General features: G+C 44.2%; 1 protein-coding gene across 1 annotated transcript; it reads right to left on the reverse strand.

Annotated features, from left to right (window-relative positions):
* Nucleotides 1-308: 308 nt before the first annotated feature.
* LOC105929331 (heparan sulfate glucosamine 3-O-sulfotransferase 3B1) lies at nucleotides 309-17941 on the reverse strand. Its single transcript, XM_012867059.3, has 2 exons — nucleotides 17160-17941; nucleotides 309-1304 (listed from the first exon to the last, which is right to left on the reverse strand). Exons 1-2 carry the CDS (start codon nucleotides 17615-17617, stop codon nucleotides 686-688), a joined length of 1077 nt encoding a protein of 358 aa, XP_012722513.2. The 5' UTR covers nucleotides 17618-17941; the 3' UTR covers nucleotides 309-685.
* Between the last annotated feature and the right edge of the window lie 3187 nt (nucleotides 17942-21128).

Below are 21128 nucleotides of genomic sequence, written 5' to 3' on the forward strand. Positions count from 1 at the left end.
TAATAAATTAGGTTTTACAAAAATACACAGTTGCATATATGAGAACCATTTGTGGAGGTCAGAGTAAAATGAACAGCAAACAGTTAGAAATAAAAAATATTTATGTCTGCAAATATGCAAACATCACACTGACATAAAGAGGAAGTCTACAGCATGGATAAGTTTTGTACATTTTGCATGTCTGGCACCTATTTCCACCAAGTAGTGCATCCTTGTTACAATTCAGACAGAGAAATAAAAGAAAAAAATGAATATTTAACAGTCAATAAAACAATGATCTATATAACTGTAGAGTTACACAGAGATGAACAACTGGTACCCAACCTGTTTGCATGTGGTTCTACCATTACTCTAAGTGCTTTCCTTGGCCTGTGTGGTTCTGTAGAGGTTCTTTAGCCCTTTGACCAACAGATTAACTGCAGCTGCTTTGCTTGTAATCTCAGGTTGTGCTTTAAAACGGTTTGGACAAACGCTTTAACCTTTTTGAGGTGCTAAAGGCAAGAAGTTCCCAGAACGGACAGATGAAGCAGTGTGCATGTCTCAGTGGTTCTGAGGAGTTCCGGTTTGCTAACGTGGCTCAAGAACTTGTAGCTTAGAGTTTCTAAGCCTCATTTTTGCCTTGAGGACAAACACGCAGCTTCAGCCAGCCTGACTGGTGGATTTTCAGAGCTTTGGTGGTAGCCGTTCAGCTCCAGCCAAAATCCTGGCCGGTCATTTGGTAGAACTTGAGATTGAAGGGTCTGTAGAAGTCTCTGAGCCGGAGCAGGACCTCGGATGGTATCTGAGGATGAGGTCTGCCCTTAGACTTCCCCAGGCAGCGGGGCCTGGCACTGCCCACAGGCTTCTTCAGGCACGGGAAACCTTTGGTCTGGTTGAAGTAGAAGTGCTTGTCTGTCACCACCCGTTTGAGGCCTAGAAAGTCCTGGACTCGTCCCATCTCGCCCGCCGGGTCCGTCACCAGGCGTTCCCCGCTGACGAACAGGAAACGGGACAGAGGAAAGTAGCGCAGCCAGTTCTCCAGGTGCTTGGCGTAGATGCCGACGCGTATGGCGCTCCAGGACGTGTCGATGAGCCCCGTGGTGGTGTTACGGAAGGCCATGCTCTGGAAGGACGGCAGCTCAGGCGCTTTGGACACGGACTGGGTGTAGTCGGACACGGCTCGGGTCACCGGGTCTCGCACCACCACGATGAGCTTAGCCTGCCGGCTCATGGACTGGATGCGCTGAGGGGCTTCTTTGGTGATGAAGTAGCTGGGGGTCTTCTCCATGGTGATCTGACCCTCCAGAGTACGAGGCATTAAGCTCCTGCATGAACACAAAAACAACATTACAGTTTTTATTGGTTGCTTTGACACAGCAGTCAACTCAAAACCCACATTTTTCAAAACAGTTAACGCAGAGGCCTAAACAGTGGCACCAATGGTCAAAATTAAACATTTTGTTTGCAAAAGGCTCCAACTCTGCCAAAACATTTAAAATATGAACCAAAAGCTAATTTTGCCCTCAAACAACACAACCTGCACACAAATGTTTGAGCCCTTCCAATCATTCGTTACACAAGGGGCAACAAAATACAAAACACCACACTCAGTGTGAATCAGTGCACCATTGCTGGTTCATTATAGCCAAAGACTGTAGGCAGCTTACATGTCAGTGTCATTTGTAGTCAAATTTGCGTTTTTGCAAAAAATGGATCCAGAAGCAAATATGTTGTGATGCAAATTTTATTGATTCTTCATTCTTTTTTTTTTTCCAGATAAACAAATGAAATATTCCAAAAAATGAAAGATTCCAACAGAAAATACTAGGGCTGTTTGTTCCTTCTAGTCCATTCTGTCCTGACGAATAGGCCACATGGCCTCATCTACGTCACATTCAATATTTTCCCTTGCACCTAGGGAAAATTTCTTCTTCCATGCCTGATCCATCCTTTGACATGCCTCTGCATCTATATCATAGGCAGCAGCAGTCATTGCATTGAGCAAGGGCATCTGTTCATAGGGGCGGTGATCACATACCTTCCATCTCCATGCACTGAAGAATTCCTCTATAGGAATAGATATATCTGTATATACTGTATAGCAGCATTACCTGCTGTCCCGTCAAAAACTCTTACAATGGATGCAACCGTGTTTCTATTGAGAAAAGGTTGGACTCTTTGTCCTGCACCTCTAAGTGAAAGCCATGATTTACCACATGATCAATCATGGTTGCCCAAATTTCATCTGTAACTTCAGCCCTTCCAGCTACACCTCCACCTCACACATGAATTCCTCTTCCTCATAATCTTCTTCCCCTGACCCATCTACCTCTTTCTCTGACTCTCATCTGCCTTAGACAATCCATGCTTGCAAAGAACAATACACAACATGACACCTTTTACGTAAAGCCTGCAAACTGATTGCAAATTGAAAAATTGTGTAAAGAAGTGTCAGTCAGGTGATTCAGTGATTTCATTCTGATCAAGAAGTTTCTAAGAGCTTGGAACATTATGGTTTTTGTTTTGCTACCACAGCTAAAGCAATGGAGTTTGGACTGCATGAATGACATCTGTGTTAACTGTTTTGTAAAAGGGTGGGGAAAATGAGTCAAACCAATGAGAATGGGTTAACTCATTTGCAAGACGTGTCTTTTGCTATGCAGAGATGGTGATGCTGAAAACTGAAAGGTTGCCAGTTTCTTCAAACAGGTCAAAGCAACCAATAAAAACTGTAAAAAATCTGCATATCTTAAACATTCAGCATCTACAATTTGTGAAAGAAATCACTATGTTATTCTGTTCTAAGCACATTATTTCACATTTTCTGAATAGTTTACAAGTCTTGTTCATTTTGCTTATAGTTTGAGATAAACCTGTGACTTTAAATGTTGGCAGAGATGAAGAAATAAAGTCAGTGCTGACAAACAGAGAGAGAGAGAGAGACTGCCCAGTAAGGACTGCAGGAAAGGCTTTTCTCCCAGCTGCTGCTCCTTAATGTGTTCCTTAATTCCAGGACAGATTCCTGCTGGACCCGAGGAGGTTACAGAAATTGTTCTATGCCATTCATGTAATGCAGATGTGTGTTGATCCTCATAAAAACTTTTACTCAGCTGGAATCGCGGCTCCAGGAGTTGCAGGAGGACGATACAGGAGCTAGAAACACCTCCAGGGTCTTTGGGTTACCAGGTCTCTTCTGCCCTGGCTGCCATAGCTACAGACGTCACTGTTTCATTGTTTTTGCCTTCCCTTATGGTCGGCCAATGACTTTATTTTGGTGGTATTTAAAGGAATGAGGTATAGAAATGTAGTTTCTCATTCTGCATAATGAAAAGCTGCTGATATGGGTCATGTTGCACTGTCTGCAGTTCAGTTTTGCTACGCTAGCATCAATATGCTACATGTCAAAGTTAGCAAAGGCAGAGACGTTGATCCAGTTTCTCTGCGTTCTCATGAAAATAGAACAATTTTTAGAAGCGGCTTGAATAAAGAAAGAAGAGGAAAAGATCATGAAGAGCGGCTCTGATAGCTGACAGCATGTTGTCAGAGACGGCTTGCAGCTAGCGCTAAACCGGGACGTATCACCGCTGAACAGAACCCAATAAATACCTGAAAATGAAAGCCAACAGCACAGATTCACACCAGATTCTGCCGATAGTCAGTTGTGTGAAAAGGGCTCAAGAAAAAGGAGATGCTGACACTTCTTTGTCAATTTGTACCTGTGTTGCCATTTCTTCCTTTCCTACTTGCATCACTGTAAACACAGTTAATGCCTATGTATTTAAACCATAGGGCATCAGTTTATTGTTCTTTATAGTTCAGTAATTTCCTGAATTATGGAGATAATAGATATATCTCAATTATTTTTATGATAATAGTATTAATTAAAACCTTTGCTCTACAGCCTGGTCTCCACCTGATGACAGATGAGGACCGCCTGATCGAACCTTAACGTCACAGACTGTAGACAGTATTTATCACGGTCATTTAACAGGTTTCTTTACCATATTAAAACTACGTTAAATCCCTGAAGGTCATAGTTGGTATGAAATGTTCTGCAGCCTACAGCTGAGCATGAAAGAACAAATGCAGGAAGGCAGGAAATGGCTGGTTGGGTTCAACCGGCTGCTTTCTAGGCTCATAAATGTTCCTGCAGGCTGTCTCAGCCTCCAAGGGTTTCAGTAATGTTCTTTAAGTGCCTAATAAGGAGTTTTATGAATGACAAATTTCTCCTTGATTTCATAAACCATTGCGCCACTAAAACCCGAACCAAAGGACTCCTGCACTCATCTTGCCATTGGCTCGGCTCTAAGCCAGGTTGCTGCAGCCTGTGAGGCGTTCTGGCTCTACCAGCAGCTTTTAGAGAGCTGGATTACCGTCTTCCCTGTTATCCTCACCGCTGCTGAGATGACTTACAAACTCTGAAGCTGTGATGAAGCGCCAGAACACGTTTCTTTAAAGCCTCATAAAATACCAGAACAGGCTGTACAGAGATTGAAGGAAATCACGGGGAAAGGAAAACGCATTTGTCTTTTGTCCTGTACTATATTTAAGAACTAGCATAATAAAGAAAATAATGTTATAACTGTCTTTTTCTATAAAAGCAACAATTTTCACTGCGTGGAGATTCAAAGCATGGACTTGGTGTGTGTAAGCAGTGAAGAAGGCCAGAGCTGCTCGTTTCCAGGCTTCCCTTCCCTTCAGAGCGGCCGTGTGGTGGCGGGCGGGCGGGCGCAGACTTCCTGGTTGGTCTGTCAGTGAAGGTCTTATGAAGCTCTGCTCGTCTGTCTCTCATCCAACTTTACTCGCTGCGCTCCAAGTGCAGCATGTCCTCTGGTGTGCAGCGCCAAATGCGCAGCCTCGGGTATTCAGAAGAAATATCTGAGCTGCATTAGAGGGCTGGAGCAAAGCTGAACGGGAGGAAAACAGAGAATCCCAAACAGAGACCAGTTTTGGAAACATGGTTGTTTCTATGGCTTCCTTCTCTTCGGGGATCTTTTAAAACGTCAGTTTTGAGCCGACGCTTTTACCTCAACCTGCTGAACTGAAAGCGGGATTTGAGCTGCTGGATCAGGGGCTTATTTCTGGTTGTCACATGATGTAAAGGGTGATATAGTTTTAAGACATCTGGTTCCTAGAAGAAAGAAGGCAATGTCTTATTTATGACCATGAAAGCTGCTTTTAAAGGAAAATTCCAGTGTTGGATCAAAACTCTTGGGGGTATTTAGTGGTAAAGGTTCTTTGTGGCGTTGCACCTATAACTCCTGAGCTCACCTTGTCTATCTGTGTTCTCTGCATCTCCAAGAACATTTTTTTCTCTAATCCAACAGAGAACATGCAAAAGCAATTAAGTTCTTCCAGTAAAGAAAACAGGGAAAGTTGCATTCTTTAATTAACATATTTGTGGCCAAAAGTCACTTGGAGCCTCTAATATTTGTCCCAGGAGGCATCATCTTTTCCTTCAACAAACACGGTGAGTTACTGACCAAAATCAGAATTAATCTTTCTGTTTATTTTGAGGAATACAAGTAAAGCTGAAATAAAGACGCAGCAATATGTTAAAGATTGATTAAAAAGGTTTCTTGGGAGAAGCGCTCTGTCTTTCTGTGGCTGCAGGGAGTTTCTAGACTGTGTTTGCAGCACAGAATCAGTGTTTAATTCCAGGCATGTGGGCTAATGAAAGCCATGGAGCCCCACTGGAGGCTTACAGGGGCTTCTATTGACATGCCGTTTACATTTTGGACCGTGCAGCAGTCTGTGATGTCGGGCCACACCGCAGCAGAGACCAGCGGGGACGCAGGGCGGTCATAGCAGAGAGGAGATGGAGGGAAGGGAGAAGGAGACGCCTGGGTGCTCACAGGAGTCCAGGGAACGAGAGGGAGAAAGAAACGCTGCACGTCTTCTCTGATCTACAGCGAGCCGCCGCCTAAAACCTTAATCTGTCTGTTGGCTTCTGAAGATGAAAAGGCGTTTTTTGTTCTTTCTTATCTAACGAGTTACTGAAGGAAACCTGAAGTTTTCATCTCACCTTTACATCTGGAGCAGCAACGCAGCGGCTTCTACAGCACAGACGGCCGTTTATCAGAGCGAATGTGATCATCTCTGTGGTCAGAGTGGGGGGGGGGGGGGGGGGGGGGGGGGCTGAGGTTCATCAGGGCCCATTTGGGTTCCGGGCTGCTTTATCACTCTGATAGGAGGAGAGAGACGCGGTGGTGATGAAGAGCCAAAGGGGCGATGATTTACGTGGATTCAAGCTCTGCAAACCAAACTTATGGAACTAAATGTTTAGTTAAAACGCCTGAAAAAGATCCGGATCTAAATTAAATATTCATTATTAATGCGACCGTATGGCTGGAATCTCATGAGTAACAGAAAGAAGAGATGCACCAAGTCAATCATTGTTCCACTGTCAGCCAGAGAAACTCCATTAACTAACTGGTTAATTAGCTAAGTATGTTTTCAGCCAGAATAAAACTGTTTAAACTTTGTATTTTCTGCAAAGGTCCAAGAACTTCGTTTGTAAAGCCTGCGACCTGAAACGTGCGTACATCTCTTTCCACGTTAAAGTTGGGATGTATAAAAAAAGTTGACATTGGGAAAACATTCAGTAAATCTGAGCCAGGCGGTTTTAGAGACGCAGGTGGTGACGTGACGTCATGGTTCCTCTCAAACATTCAGTTTCACTCCATAACAGACTTTAATCGACTTAATTAGAACGCTTCAGAACCGCTGTGTTGGTCACCCTGGTGACACATAACCTCTCACTACTTAAATCTTAAATAAAAGTGTTTTCTTCTGGGTTTTCTGGCGTTACACTCCTCTCCTTGTTGATCTTCAGGGTGACGTCTTCCACAGATTAACAGATTTTTAGTTTAATGGCTGTAAACGGTCAGATCCACTCGTGGTTAAAGCTGCGCTGCTGGAAGACCTTGTAGACGGAGAATTAGGAGGAAACTTGGTTTCAGGGATCAAAGATCAGTCCAACCTTATAATAATAAAGATCATAATAAAACGTTTCTCAGAGGGAGCAACGGACCCACAGATGCAGAGGATTCCACCTACTGCCCCCCCACAGCGGACAGGAAAGATGGTAGAGATAGCGTTGGCCCTGCTGAGCCAGAACCAAACAGCACAACCGTGAGGTGTTCAGTGTCTGTAGATTTTTCCTCTTTCCACAACTGTCTGCGCAGAGATTCCTTCAGATTCTAGTTCTGGTTTTGATATCTGAGGAAAGACCTAAAAGTTGTCTTGCATGTGGATCTGTGTGCTACGCTCGTTATCTTTGCACAGAGCGGACCTTCCTGCAGTTTATACATCAGAGCTCTGCCTCTCTCTGTACCGCTGAACTTCTTGAAAGATGTTGCAGGCATCAACACACCAGAACAAACTGAGCTGAAAAGCTGAGAGAAGGTTTCTTCTCACGGCTGTTTGTCCACAAACCGTTTCCCTCTCTCCTACGACACAAACACACGTGTGCAGAGTAACACAGAGCTAACCCCTCGCTCTGCACCATGGAGTCACATCTGTGAGCAATGAAGCTCTCAGTGTGTGTGTGTGGGCAGCGCCGCTGCAGAGGAAAGAGTTTCTGGGTTATGAAGTCTCTCTCTGGGCTCCGGCTCCAGAACTCTGAGCCGTGATCCGAAGCGGCGCTGCCGGGCCGGAGGCCAGACCCCCACATCCTCCTAATCCCCGTCAGGCTGGGCTGTGAGGAAATGGACTCTTCCCCCCTGAAGGTCAGGCTGAGACCACCGAGGATCACTCATGTGATGCAACGTGCCATCATGGACAGATTCCTCTGCTAAACAGGCTGCGCTTCCTCTCCAGACCCCCCCCCCCCCCCCTCTCCTACTGACTCCTCGTCGTTCTCCTGCAGCTTTAAAGGCGGCTTGGTGTCTGGGTGGGAACGTCAGGAGAACATCTGACACGTGCAGAAGAGTTTAAACAGAAGGACATGGTCCATGCAGCTCAGCAGCTGTCTGCCTGCAGGAGAGGCAGTGGTTACCGTCGGCCATCACAGGCTGGTTATAAGTCTGCAGGGAGGGGGGGGGGGGGGGTGCTCCATTAAAGGCAGCTAAGGTAATGTTTGTCCTGTTTCTGTTGACTTTGGACCGTTACGTTACGTAGATGATGTTTCTGCTTTACTGCCGTCTAAAAACGTAGGAGCCATTTCCCCTCATGTGTGTCAGATGGCCAAAACCAGATGCAGGACTAAAATGTGTCGGTTTGTCTGAGTTTAGCACGAGGCAGCATGGAAAGCACCAGTAAAATATCCCAGTTTCACCATTTTACACTAGAATTTTTTAACTAAAACATTTAAGAGACAAAGGCACAGGTTGTTACATACTGATAATTACCAGTATTACACTGTTATTTATCACATTTATCTGTAGTTACTTTGATTTTCCAACACTGACAATAAATAAATAAAGAATAAACACAAAATTTGGATGTAGTTTCTGATTAAATATTCTTATAATAAATAACCTTTTTGCAGTTCTGTTGTTTCTATGTTGTATGTTGTTTTATTATAGAGTAACATAATCACAGTGAAGTCAGACTGCAGTCAAAGTGTCACTTTAAAACTGTTTTACCTTCATAAAGGAAACGTATGATTATTTCCTGACAGATGCTCATTATAAGTGAAGCTGTCTTTTTTCAGCCAGCTGACAGGCAGTGTGTTGCTACCCACAGCTCTGGTCCTTCTCATTATTAGAGCTTCACACTGTTTGATGGCTATAAAAGCGTAACTTTATAAGCAGCCGGTGGCAGAGGGAGCACAAACGATCTGCCTGGTTTCCTAAAGTTCATTTAGTTCAAAACTGGTAATAATAAGTAAAACTTATTTCACAATTCATTCCTCAAACATTTATCAACACGTCTGATCTCGTCGTTTTATAGCCACAGGATGAGTTAATGAAACATGATTCTGCCATAGAGTCAGAGCTTTAAACCTGAAAACATGCCGTCAGCCACTGAACGGCAGCCTGTTGCATCATCACTGCGACTTAAATCCTCAAATGCTTCATGGTTTCTCAGCTCTGTCTGTGTGTGGCAGGTTATTAAAGCCTAAAGCTTTCCGTCCGGCAGACGCGCTCCGGTGGTGGCGAGTATTTTTACTGACGAGGTTTGCATCACAGGGGTAGGTCGGTAGGAAAGAGCTGAAGAATGTGTCTAGCTGAGAGGAAAAATACAGGCGTAACGGTTAATAGACACATCTCAAGGCCTGAGAGCGGTGGGTGAGTGAGAAGAGGTCAGTCAGAGTTTCCTCTCAGTAACCAGAACGGCCCCAATAACAGAACAAAGCCACAGACCTTCAGCTCCTGTGATTCCCTCTGATGCTGCTGCAGATGCTGCACAGAGCAAATGGACAGAAGTTATCTATCGCTTTCTGTCAAAGAATGTTAAATAGTAAAAACGGTAAATGTAAAGCTTTTCACATTCAGTCAGCTACATCTCAGCTGCCCTGACTCCTGCAGGATGAGTTCAGTACAAAAAGTCAGCTTTGAGCAGCAGCTCATTTTTCTGTGATTAGTACAACCTGACTGAGTAATCTTAAATTAAACAGATGAATTAGCATAAACCACACTAGAAATGCCTATTTATTTAAGCTACATGTAATTTAAATTTTATAGATAAAATTACAGATGAAGGCTTACTAATAAAGTTAATTTATGGAACAGAAAATATTCACATCGATCCTTCAATGAGTCAACAAGAACAACCAACACTAGATTGTCCTACACTATCCAGCAGACAGTAAACGTAACGTCTGCATTTCCAGCGTTCTGATTGGACGATCTGAGCGTGGGGCCGTAGGATTTGTGCCCCACTATGTCTACTGAGAGCGTACTGAGCATGCTCACTGAGATTTTAGATGTTCATTATTTAAACAAACGTTGGTGGACCGGCTCCAATATCAAGACGTATCAGGAGGATTTAACTGCTGAGCTTGTTAGTCTTCTGGCAGATTTAGATATATAAACAGAAATGTTTATAACAGAAATCTGTCTTTTTTACAATATTACTCTATAAAGAACGATTATTGTGAACATAGAGCTCCACAGTGACATCAGGCCCCACTGGCCCCCAATGCAGAGACATCTCCTCATCTCCCATGTCAACAGAGTCCACTTTAAATATTCACGCGGATGTTTTCCACCTCTGGCAGCACGACTGACGTGACGCCGCCTGTCAATCTGTCCTGGTGGTCTGTTACCAACCGACCAATCAGCGATCTCAGTTTGTCACAAAGTCTGACATTACACAGCCTCACCAGTGCACAACATAATATATTATACAAAAACTCAGAAAAATTACATTTGTTATCAATTATTTAAAGGAAATATGTATAAAAGAGCTCATTTTATGGCCCAGCTTGTTTCCTTTTCTAGAAGCTAGCTACTTTCTACCTATAGCACCTGTAGAAGATCACTGAGACTTGGCTACGGCCAAAAAAATAAAACAATACTTTTCACCCTCAATATTTTTTAAAGTTTATTAATGTTGAAATGACTAACACAAAGATTTTAACGTTTGCTAATCATTTTCATTCTTTGAAAGGGCAAAGTGCTTATTTAGCCTTTTAGTACATCATTATATATATATATATATATATATATATATATATATATATATATATATATATATATATATATGTGTGTGTGTGTGTGTGTGTGTGTGTGTGTGTGTCAGTAATTGCTCCCTCCCCTCCTCTGTTATCAGATGGGAAAATCAGAAGTCATGTCCCTGCCTGGCTCACAGTAGTCTCCTTGTGTGGCTTCATCTCTGAGCAGCCAGAGGCGGCGAGGGCCACGCCCTGCTTTCATCAGAGCACAGGCGGTCTGATCACAGTGAGATACTTCCTGTACCCAGCAGCCTCAGTGACGTCATACGGCTTCATAACATAATAACGGCTTTATTTACTGGAAAACCCGCCATGTCTGAATCAATTCTGCACCACAGAGCGCATCCAGATTCCTCCAGTGGTGTTAAAAACAGAAGCAGGCAGATGAGCGTTCACACTGAGCCTGGTTCTGGTTCTGCTGGAGGTTCTCCTCCCTGTTAAAGGAGAGTTTTCCTCTCCACTGTCGCTTCATGCATGCTCAGTATGAGGGATTGCTGCAAAGCCATCAACAATGCAGACGACTGTCCACTGTGGCTCTACGCTCTTTCAGGAGGAGTGAATGCTGCTTGGAGAGACTTGATGCAACCTGCTGGGTTTCCTTAGAGAGGAAACTTTCTCACCAACCTGGAGGATCTGATGGAGTCTGACTGAGCGCTGTTGCCTTGCAGCAAGAAGGTCCTGGGTTTGAGTCCCACCCTGGGTCTTTCTCTGCATGTTCTCACTGTGCATGCGTGGCTTCCTCCCACAGTCCACAAACATGTCTGGCCTCTCTAAATTCTCCTTAGGTCTCTGTCTCTGTGCAGCCCTGTGACGGACTGGCGACCTGTCCAGGTGAACCGCCTCCCACCCACTGACAGCTGGAGACAGACAGCAGAACTCCTCAGGACCCCAGCAGGGACAGACGTGGATAACGGATGGATGGATTGATGGCAGCTAAGTCACCAAGGCTGAAACAGCCAGTTATCTAAGGGGGGGAATACTTTTTCCACATTGAGCCAGGTTGGATAGATTTTTTTCCTCAACAAATGAAATCATGATTTTTAAAATATTTTTGTAACAACCTAGATTATCTTTGATAGTAAGATTAGTTTAATCTGAAAAACCTGAGTGGGACATAAAGGTGAAACAGCATAAATCTGTAGGGGTGTGAATACTTTTCTTGTGAACTGAACTGTTTGCTCGTCTGGTTCCTTTCTAAGGACTCGGTGCAGCGCCTTCAGCCTGGAGAGCGTCCACACGGTGGCTGATCATGGAGCTCCTGGCTCAGCGTCTCGTTCTCCAAGTCTTGTCTTGTCTTAGTTTGCTTGACTTCAAATTGTTCTGCAGCTCCGTGCGCCAGAACCGGAGGCGTAATTAACCCAAATTCCTTTAGAAACCAGGACAGACATCACGACGGTTAAAACCGGTTATTCTGAGTTGGAGAAAGTCAACTGGACGAGCGTTCTGTAGGAGAACCGGGTTTGTGTTGACGGGTTCTGATGACATGGCCTCACCTTCGTCTCATCCGGCCGTCAGACATCTAACCGACACGGACAACGCGCTGAAACACTGATCTGCTGTTCCTGTAACATGATCACAGCGCCTACGTTATCCTGTCGCCACACAATCACCAAGAAGAAAGGGAAGAGGAGGAAGAGCAGGAGGAAGAAGAGGAAGAGCAGGAGGAAGAGGAGGAGGAAGAGCAGGAAGAGCAGGAGGAAGAGCAGGAGGAAGAGGAAGAAGAGGAGGAAGAGCAGGAGGAAGAGGAGGGATTATGGCGTCTCTGATCAATCAGGATCTCAGACGAGTCTCTCTGCCTGGAGTTTGTGAAGTCTGATCAGTCTCCATGAGAAGATCCATCAAAGTGACACCAGCTTCTTCCCTTCCTAGCTCTGTGAATGGTCCCCCCCCCCCCCCCCGACCCCCCCTCTGCTTCTCTCATCAGTCATCTCAGCGTCTTAAACGTGACAAAGCCAAATATGAGTTGTAAGGCCGTCCAATGGGAAGCTGTCATAAAGTCAGGCCTGAAAATCCATACCTGCTCCACCACAATCAATCAAGTCCTTCAGAGCTTCTGCTTATTGCTTTTCCAGCTTCATTAACATATTTCCACCCTGACAAGCTCCCATTTAAACAGCACTGCATGCATTAGAAAATCTAATTATTAGAAATATTGATGCAAAAGACCAAAACATCATTGTGAAGCGGAGGGAAAATGTTTTAAATCAAAGAGAACATCTGAGAAGGTGTGCATAACTCTTCTAAGCAGCGTGCTTTAGAGAACCACCGGTTAGCACCAGGCAGTTATTTCTGCTCATCTTTTATCTAATTTAGCCCATAAAACCATATAGAGCTGAAAAAACAAGGGGTGTGAATACTTCTGCGATGAACCGTACGCTGGTCGTAGATATAAATCATCTTCCAGACCGGGCCGGTTCTGATCCAGTGAGACCCACGCGGTTCCTAATCTTCCCGACCTGAGAGCCAGGCAGCGAGGAATTCAGCAGCAGCCTCCTCTGACAGGAAATAAAGAAATGGACATTCCTGTCTGGCCGCTCCGCTCTGAGCTCTACGACTCTGAGACACTCGTTTGAATCAATAAGCGAATAAAAGACGGACTCTGAGGGGCATAAAGGGAGAGAAAACACATCAGCTGCTTGTTTTCAGATGAATGTATCCGCATTCATCCTCGTTACTGATGCGTATCTCATCGCCTATAAATGTCAGCGTCTAGGAACGAGCTTCTGATAAATAAATCTGAATAATCAATGAATTACTCTGATACAGGCAGAGAAATGTGCTTCATTTAGGACTCTTTTATCCAGAAACTGTAATAACTGCTGTTTGCTGGTGTTTTGATGTGGAAACCTTAAAGCAGAACAACGAGGTTCCTTCATCCTCAGGTAGCAGACCACAGCATCTCTGCAGCATCTCTGCAGCTTCTCTGCAGCATCTCTGCAGCTTCTCTGCAGCTTCTCTGCAGGAGGGGACAACCACGTCTTCTCCACGTCTAAGCTTCTGTTTTCCAACAATCTCTCATCTGTGTTTCACTTCATGACCAGCAGCCAAAGATGGAGCCCAGGAGAAATGTCTGGGTGATCCGGACTTCTCTTGCTCTTTAGGGCATTTACAAAGTTCCAGAAAAAAAATAATAATCTTTTGAGTACATGAATGTGTAACTGCTCCTGTCTGTCTTGGTCCTGAGTCTATCCTGTGTAGTTTGCTGCTGTGAGGGAACCTAACATCCTGTTTCTGTCTGGCCTGTTTGTAATTTTATGTTTCTATTATTTTACATTTAATGTTAACATCAACCAAAAACCACAGATGGAGATTAGCCGATGGCTACAATCTGGCATATTTACATATGATATGTATGTCCATTAATAAGTACAGTCCCTGTTAAATAATAAATAAAGGAAATAAATCAGTGGGTTGGTTTCATAAGGAACCGACACAGCCTCTAAGTCTGGGGTGTCCAAACTTTTTATCACGTGGGCCAAAACTGTTCAGTCAGAAATACTGGAGGGCCAAAAATGCACTTTAAAAACCAACTAAACCCAAACAGTATATTGTGATTTAAAATAGTTTTATGACCTGCTCCACAAAATATGGGCATGCAATATTTTAATTAATCAAATTAGTCAGATTTTCTGTGTAAATCCTTGTAGATCCAAAACTTCAAAATGGTTTTGCACGTTTGCTTCACTCAACGATGGTCAGACAGTTTACAAATTCTTTTGGGCTCGACTGAAAAAAAATTAGAAAATATTTGTCTATTTTTAGTATTTGTCTATTTTTAGTCAGTCTTTGAAAAACTCTGCCTGTATTTAACCAATTTTAATAAAGAATAATTTAATGCAAATTTTGGTGCAACAAATGGCCCCCGGGCCCCACTTTGCCCCCCCCCCCCTGCTCCAGATGGTTAATAATACAATTTAAAGGTTTAGACACCTTATGGAGATCACATCTCAAGGTTCATAAATGAAAGTTCCCCTTCATAATTTAAGTTAAACGTATTACTGATGACCGGTGTGTTGTGTGATTAGCTGTGGCTAGCATGCTACCACACACGTGTTCTATTTGGGTTATTTATTTAACATTTATTTACCATTTATTTGCACTTTTATTTAACGAGTATCTGTGATTCTGTTGAGGAAGCATCTTCCATGTTGAGACTGAAGAAGGTGAGTTATTTGTGTTAATAAAACATTTATGCCTTTAATTATTTGTCATTTATTTATCTATGTGTTATCAAAAATGGTATCAAGTTAGATCATTTTGGTATCATGGAAACCCTAGATATAAGAAAGCCAACTATTAAATATGAAGCAGAAGAAGTGAACTCTGGTTTAATTTTAATGCGAGTATTTCTGAGGCCTCGACCTCTTTAACAAAGTTAAAACCAACTGTGGCTAAATATTCTTCACTCATTCTGTATAAAACATAAAAATGAAAAAAGCTGAATAAAATTTAAAACACGGTAAAAGTAAAAACTGTTTTTAAGTGTGGTTTGTTTTTAGCTCTTTTACTAAAGATTATTTAACAATGAGAATACATCAGAAAAAGAAATTATCGGGTTTTAGATGGTTTAGACGTCTTTTCACAAAGTTTGTCTTATTTAGTCAATTTGTGTTGATTTGATTAAAAATGAACAAATATTTACTTTTAATAAAGCATGAAGGGCCTTAAATTTTTATTCTCCTCTTTTTTAGGTCTTAATATTTTTAACCAGGTTATTGGTAGGAATACATTTTTTATTAAGTTTGTGTTCATAATTTAGTTGTACATGAAGTTCTGTTATCTACGCCTCAGAAAAGTTTGACTTTGATTTCACAGAACTGTGGACTAAAAGTTGGAGGAAGTTCATTTTAACACTCGACCATTTATTGTATAATATTTATAATTAGCTTTGCTTATTTTTATAAAAACATTTAAATTAAATATTTCACAAACAGACAATTGAAGACTGAAATCATAACACATTTCTTTACTCAAAGATATTTTCTCTTAACTTGATCTTATAATTTATAGTATGACAGATAATTAGTTAAACTGAGCCAACCTTAATGAATTGCTGCTATAATTGCATTTTTCAGAATAAAAGCACATTTGTACCAAACAGATGGTCTGAATGCTGTGAGCTGGATGTTAATAGCCTTAAAGCCAGTAATCTATCGATGTTTTACAGTTTCCTTACTGCCGTAAAACAGGACCAGCACAGGGATAGAGGAGCCGCCATCGCTGCACAGTTCAAGCTAAAGCAGATAAATAAAACCACACATTTTAAAAAATGCCGTCCAGCAGCAGCGTTCTGTCATCCTCGGCTCTGACACTGCAGGTCCTCACTTCCATCAGGAGACAGAAAACGTTTCTGAGCAAATCATAAATCCTGCAAAGCCTGCAGAGTCTGCTGCTCTCCAGGCGCAGGGAGACCCAACGTGGAGCGGCAGAAAGCCTCATGTCCAGCTGCAGCCAGAGACCTGACCCGGCACGGCCCGGCACGGCACGGCACGGCACGGCACGGCACGGCCCGCGTTTCCCTGGGCTGTCTCGGTTAGCGCCTGCCTTTTTTTACGAGTCTGATTCACAGGGAGCTGACCTGAGCTGTCAGCAGGTCAGAGGAACGCGCTTCGTTACGCGCCCTGGACAGGGTCCAGCGGGACTTTAGGGTCCTGGTTGCATTAACGGGAGCAAAGGTGAAGCTGATGAACGGATCAGAACCACTGCTGACGCCCTGATGCATCACTGGAATCAGTCAAACCACAGATCTGCTGCCCACAGCGGCACAGAGAGGAACATTTAGCAGTTTTTCTGTTAAATCTTTCAGCAGAAAGAGCCGCTGCTGCAGGAAGTTCTCCTGAGGCTCAATAAAAACTGGAAATAAACAAAACGCTGCTAAAGATTTAAACTCATGTCAGTCTGACGAACAGAAAATAAAAGTTTTACATTAAACCTTTAGGAATGACATAGAATACATACTAAATGTTTGAAGTTATTGTTATTAACATGAAGGGTATTATATTATATAGGCTATTATATTATCTGGCCAAGTAGAGTTAGTAAAACTTTTGTCAACAATTAGCTTTAAAAGTTTTCATAAATCTTGAGCTTTTCCACCTTTTTCTGCTTAATTTAATTTTATCATGAATTTATCAAACCGGTCAAGTAGCAGATTAGTGTAAAGAGGAAGAAAAATGAGTTTTAAAGGAGACAAATAAAGAGTGTGAGCCAGTAGAAATGTGAGGGATTGTCTCTGATTAAAAGGAGATTTTTCTCCTTTCTTCTTGCAGAATAACTTTGGCTCAGAAATGATAAAAGAAGGAAACTGTCCTGTAGCGTACTGATGGAGTCAAATCTGTAAATCTGTGTAGTTTAACTATAAATTCATGAAGTTTTACTGGTTTTAGTGTCTCTTCTCTTCCACTTCAGTGAACTTCATGCAGGTCTGGAACCGTGTGGCTCCTCACGGCTGAGGTTCTGAACACAGGTGGAACACCCACAGGGGTGGGAATACCTCCGCCAGGCTTAAAGTGCTGTTTCTAGGTGAATGTGGTGCGCACCAGTCTACAGTGAGTTTTACCTGTACCACTCCAGCCCCTTGTCGTAGAAGCGGTCGAAGAAGTGCGGCTCTGCGCCCACGGCCCTCACGTCCGGATGGACGCGCAGGAACTTCAGCAGAGCCCGAGTGCCGCCCTTCCTCACGCCGATGATGATGGCCTGGGGGAGCTTTTTGCTGCCGAAGTTGTTGGTGATGGAGATGTTGTTGGAAGAACGGAGTCCGTTTGGAGAGGCCGACTGCTGCCGCCGGAGCAGCGACTCCGGGGAGGCGTCGTGCGCACCGAGGAGGCGCTCGCCTTCTGGAGCGTCATTGCTTGAGACGGGATGTTGGTACGCGGGTCCGGGCAGTGATTCGCAGTACTCGCTGAGGCAGTAGAAGAGGTAAGTGAAGAGAAAGATCATGGTCAGGAAGACGGACAGCTTGGACTGCGCCCTCAGGGGTCCAGAGTTGAACGCAGCTCTCCATTTACTACATCCCATGGGTCGCGATCCTGGGCGGGAGGACACAGCGCAGGAAACATGGCACACGCAGGGACTCCATACCGCCGAGCTCACCAGGTCCTCACATTATAACCGAAACCACTTCATGTGGGGACTCCAGCGCACGCTGCGCCAAACCTGCCCACGGCGCGTCACGCCAGCTCTCCAGATCTCCATCGGTTTGCTGTGTTGTTCTCAGCATCCAGGAACGAAAGGCAGCGCGTCAGTATCTCCTCGGTCCTCCTCAGGCTCTGCGCCTCCATAGGAAACCCACACCCACGCCCTGTTCACCAGACACGCCCCTTTTCATCCCCACGCCACGCCAAAATAACCGAGAACATAATCATTATTGGGTGACTGCCCTCTAATCTCCTGCAGGGAACAGAGAAGGGAAGCCTCTCATGTTAAATGATTATTAGAGTCATTCCACAGGAATACGGTAGTTACTTTAATTGTATTTAATTTGCTTTTAATTAGCTGGAAGAGAAAAGGTTTAAAAACTAGAGAGGTTCCACTCTGCAGCTTTCTGCGCATTTAAAAACCGCCTTAGCTGAACTTTAAGCTGATCATCCAGGAGAGACACCTGCTGTCTGCGGACCACACACCGTCCTGCTGCCCAACATGACCCAAATCTAACCCCCCCCCCCCCCCCCAACAGGGGCAGACAGGTGTCACCTCCCTCTGTGTCCTCCTGTGGGAATGTTTGAGCATGCCCCCCCCCCACCCCCCCCATCTGATGGTTCTGTTCTAACAGTTTATAGAATTTGTTCTTTTTTCTGAAACTCAAAGGAAAAAAGAAGAAATGTAAAAAGTGTCTCTGTTCTTCATTGTGTCGGTTTCTAGTGGCAAGATGGACCCGCTCTTAACTTTTCACTTGACTTCTGCAGAAAGCCTTCATCGCCTCATTAGGTTGAGATGAAAAATACTTTTTATTCTGCAGAACATGTTTCTGGGTTTATTATTATTATTCTTTCTGACCTGGAAGCGTCTGTTTATTCACAAGCATGTCCGCATCTGCAGATACACGTCAAAGTATTTCTTAGAGTCAGTGATCTTATCCTGCCAGCCTGGAATGATCCCAGACTAATTCATGATCAGTTCTAACCTTTAAAACATTACAGTCGACAGCCAGACCTTAAAGACCTGCAGCCGGGGGAAAACGTCGTCTACAGTTTGGGGAGTTTCTCCTTTGCAAAGAAAACCAAGAGGTTTGAAAACAGGATCTGTTTCTGGACAGCAGTCTGATGCGGCTGCAGGCGTCCCCAGCTAACCTTACGCCTGATGATGTCACACAGGGACCTTCAGTCAGGAATGCTGGTCCAGAGAAGACCCTGTCACAGTGTTTTTGTCTGAGACCCTCATGCAGGCAACAAAAGGACGGTTTATTGACACGAGTGAAAGAGTGAAAGAGTTTAGTTCTTCTGGGTTTGGAGGAGAAATGCAGGACGGCCATGAGGAGGAGGCGGTTCAGGCTAATGATCCTTGTTCTTTCTTCCAGGTGAAGAAGGAGAAGCGGAGAGGAGACTTCCAGGGAGAATCCAGAGGTGAGTTCTGAAATGAACTCTGAGAGTGAGCGGGTAAAGAGCTGGAAACCCGGAACGGACCGGTTTCCCTAAAAGACGGACAATAAACTTTGAGCATCAGATAAAGTGAGAGCAACGAGCGAGGAGGAGACCAGATTACCTCCAGATTACCTCTTAACGAGGAACAACAATCTGGCATCTACCTCAGAGAACCTCCCCGCTGATTGGACCTCGACCAGCTCCAGGTGAGAGGCTGCTGGAACCAGTCAGAGGAGGCAGGACACACAACCTGCTCACAGCCCCAGAACCAGGAGAGACCCGGTCCAGGTCAAAAGTCAAGCCTGACCCACTTGGTGAAGATTCGGCTAAATAAAGGCTAAATAAAGATAAAATCACATCAGTTTACTGTTATATTGTTTATTTATTTAAAACCAGTGTTATTTTATATTAGACTCTTTCTAGTTATTTATTATTCAGGATTTAGAGGGTCTGGGCTGAATTTCACAGCATATTTCTGCCTACAGTGAAAATAGTCCTCCAGGTCCAGGAACTGTGGTTCTGAGGTTCCTCAAACACCTGAAGTTCTGCAGTGTTGACACCAAGCGAGGCTCTGCATGGATGATGGATCTGAGAGAAAGAAGATCTATCGACCCGCGGCTCCTCAAGTGTGGCAGTATGTCAATTCAAGGAGTCTGCAGAGCCAGAAAACATCATTTATCCTCCTGTTCTCTGCCTGCATTGATCTGTTGTGATGCTGAAAGACAATCAGGGACGTGCTGCTGCGCGTCTGCTTGGTCAATATCGCTGCTACGCGCTGTTCGTGTGCTGCTGTCTTAGTCAGTTAGTTTACTGAACTTTTTTCCTGCTTTAATACACCGAGCCTGTTGCTGAGGCTAGGAACTGCAGGTCAGCAAAGGAAGGGGCAGACATGCACCGACCGTAGATCTGAAGAGAGAAGAGAAAAGCTAACAGGTCTTTATGAGATTCTGAATGAACAGAGAATGCAACTTTTATCAATCATAAATAAACTGTAGAAATTGGAATATGACACAATCAAATACATTAACGAGACCATACGCTGTGTGCCTCTTTAATTCTGACATAGGAATATTGCATTATTCTCCTCCTTCACGCTCTCAAGCTTCGCCTCACTCCTCCTCCTCACGGCCTCCTCCACCAGTATCCGGACCCCGGGGGAAGACTTCACTAATCCTAATTCTAAAATTATTGTCCAAGCTCATAGACATTCGCAGCTTCTTCTGCTGAGATCCAAGCGGCAATAAAACCTTCTAATTTACGCCAATAAATCTCTGTAATTGCCTCTTTTTGTCTGTGTGAGCCTCTCCAGATTGAAATTAGAGTCTCCTGACCGCCACACACCTGTACCTGTACCTGGGCTAGATTCCCTCCCACCCCTGACTCTCTAAAGGCTGTGACAAGGCTGGGATGAGAAGCTGCCTCCAAGACTGGTTCCAGGTCCAGAGTCGACTCTGACTATTGTTCTAGTTATTTTTAGTAGAATATTAGAGCATCCTGGCTTTGAAGACCTTTATTGTTTCTTTCAAGAACTTTATGCGTGATTCGTCAGCTTTCTTTGCATTAGCGAAGCAGAAATCTCCCTCAAACATCCAGTGAGTTTCTGCACAGGCATGAGCTCTGACTTCCTGCCAAACCACTTTCTGTTTTTGTCCCTTTGACAAAAGCGGATCCTTTCTTTTCTCACATTCAATGCACCTCTCAACCTGTCCGGAAGGGCGTTGTCCCTGTTGTCCCTCAGGGTAACGGAGAGCATTATGCCGCTGTGGTGACAGTTTAAAGTGAATATGATATGAGGAGCTTCCTCCACTGGGCCTGGAGCTGTTACTCTGTTGCCTCTGAGCAGGCAGGTCCTGGGTTTGAATCCCAGTCTGGGCTTCAGTGCTGTGGGGGATTTTGGCCCCTGGGGGGGGATTTTGGCCCTGTCCTCTGGGGCCCTGCAGCACCGTGTC

The sequence above is a fragment of the Fundulus heteroclitus genome, unplaced genomic scaffold (genome assembly GCF_011125445.2).
Source record: "Fundulus heteroclitus isolate FHET01 unplaced genomic scaffold, MU-UCD_Fhet_4.1 scaffold_47, whole genome shotgun sequence".
NCBI classification, from domain to species: domain Eukaryota; kingdom Metazoa; phylum Chordata; class Actinopteri; order Cyprinodontiformes; family Fundulidae; genus Fundulus; species Fundulus heteroclitus.

Bases quoted from the DNA above. Each gene is read 5' to 3' on its own strand.
- LOC105929331 (XM_012867059.3), bottom strand. From the start codon at position 17,617: ATGGGATGTAGTAAATGGAGAGCTGCGTTCAACTCTGGACCCCTGAGG. The intron at 1,305-17,159 runs GTAAAACTCACT...GTGTTCATGCAG, and splicing joins AAGGGGCTGGAGTGGTACAG to GAGCTTAATGCCTCGTACTC.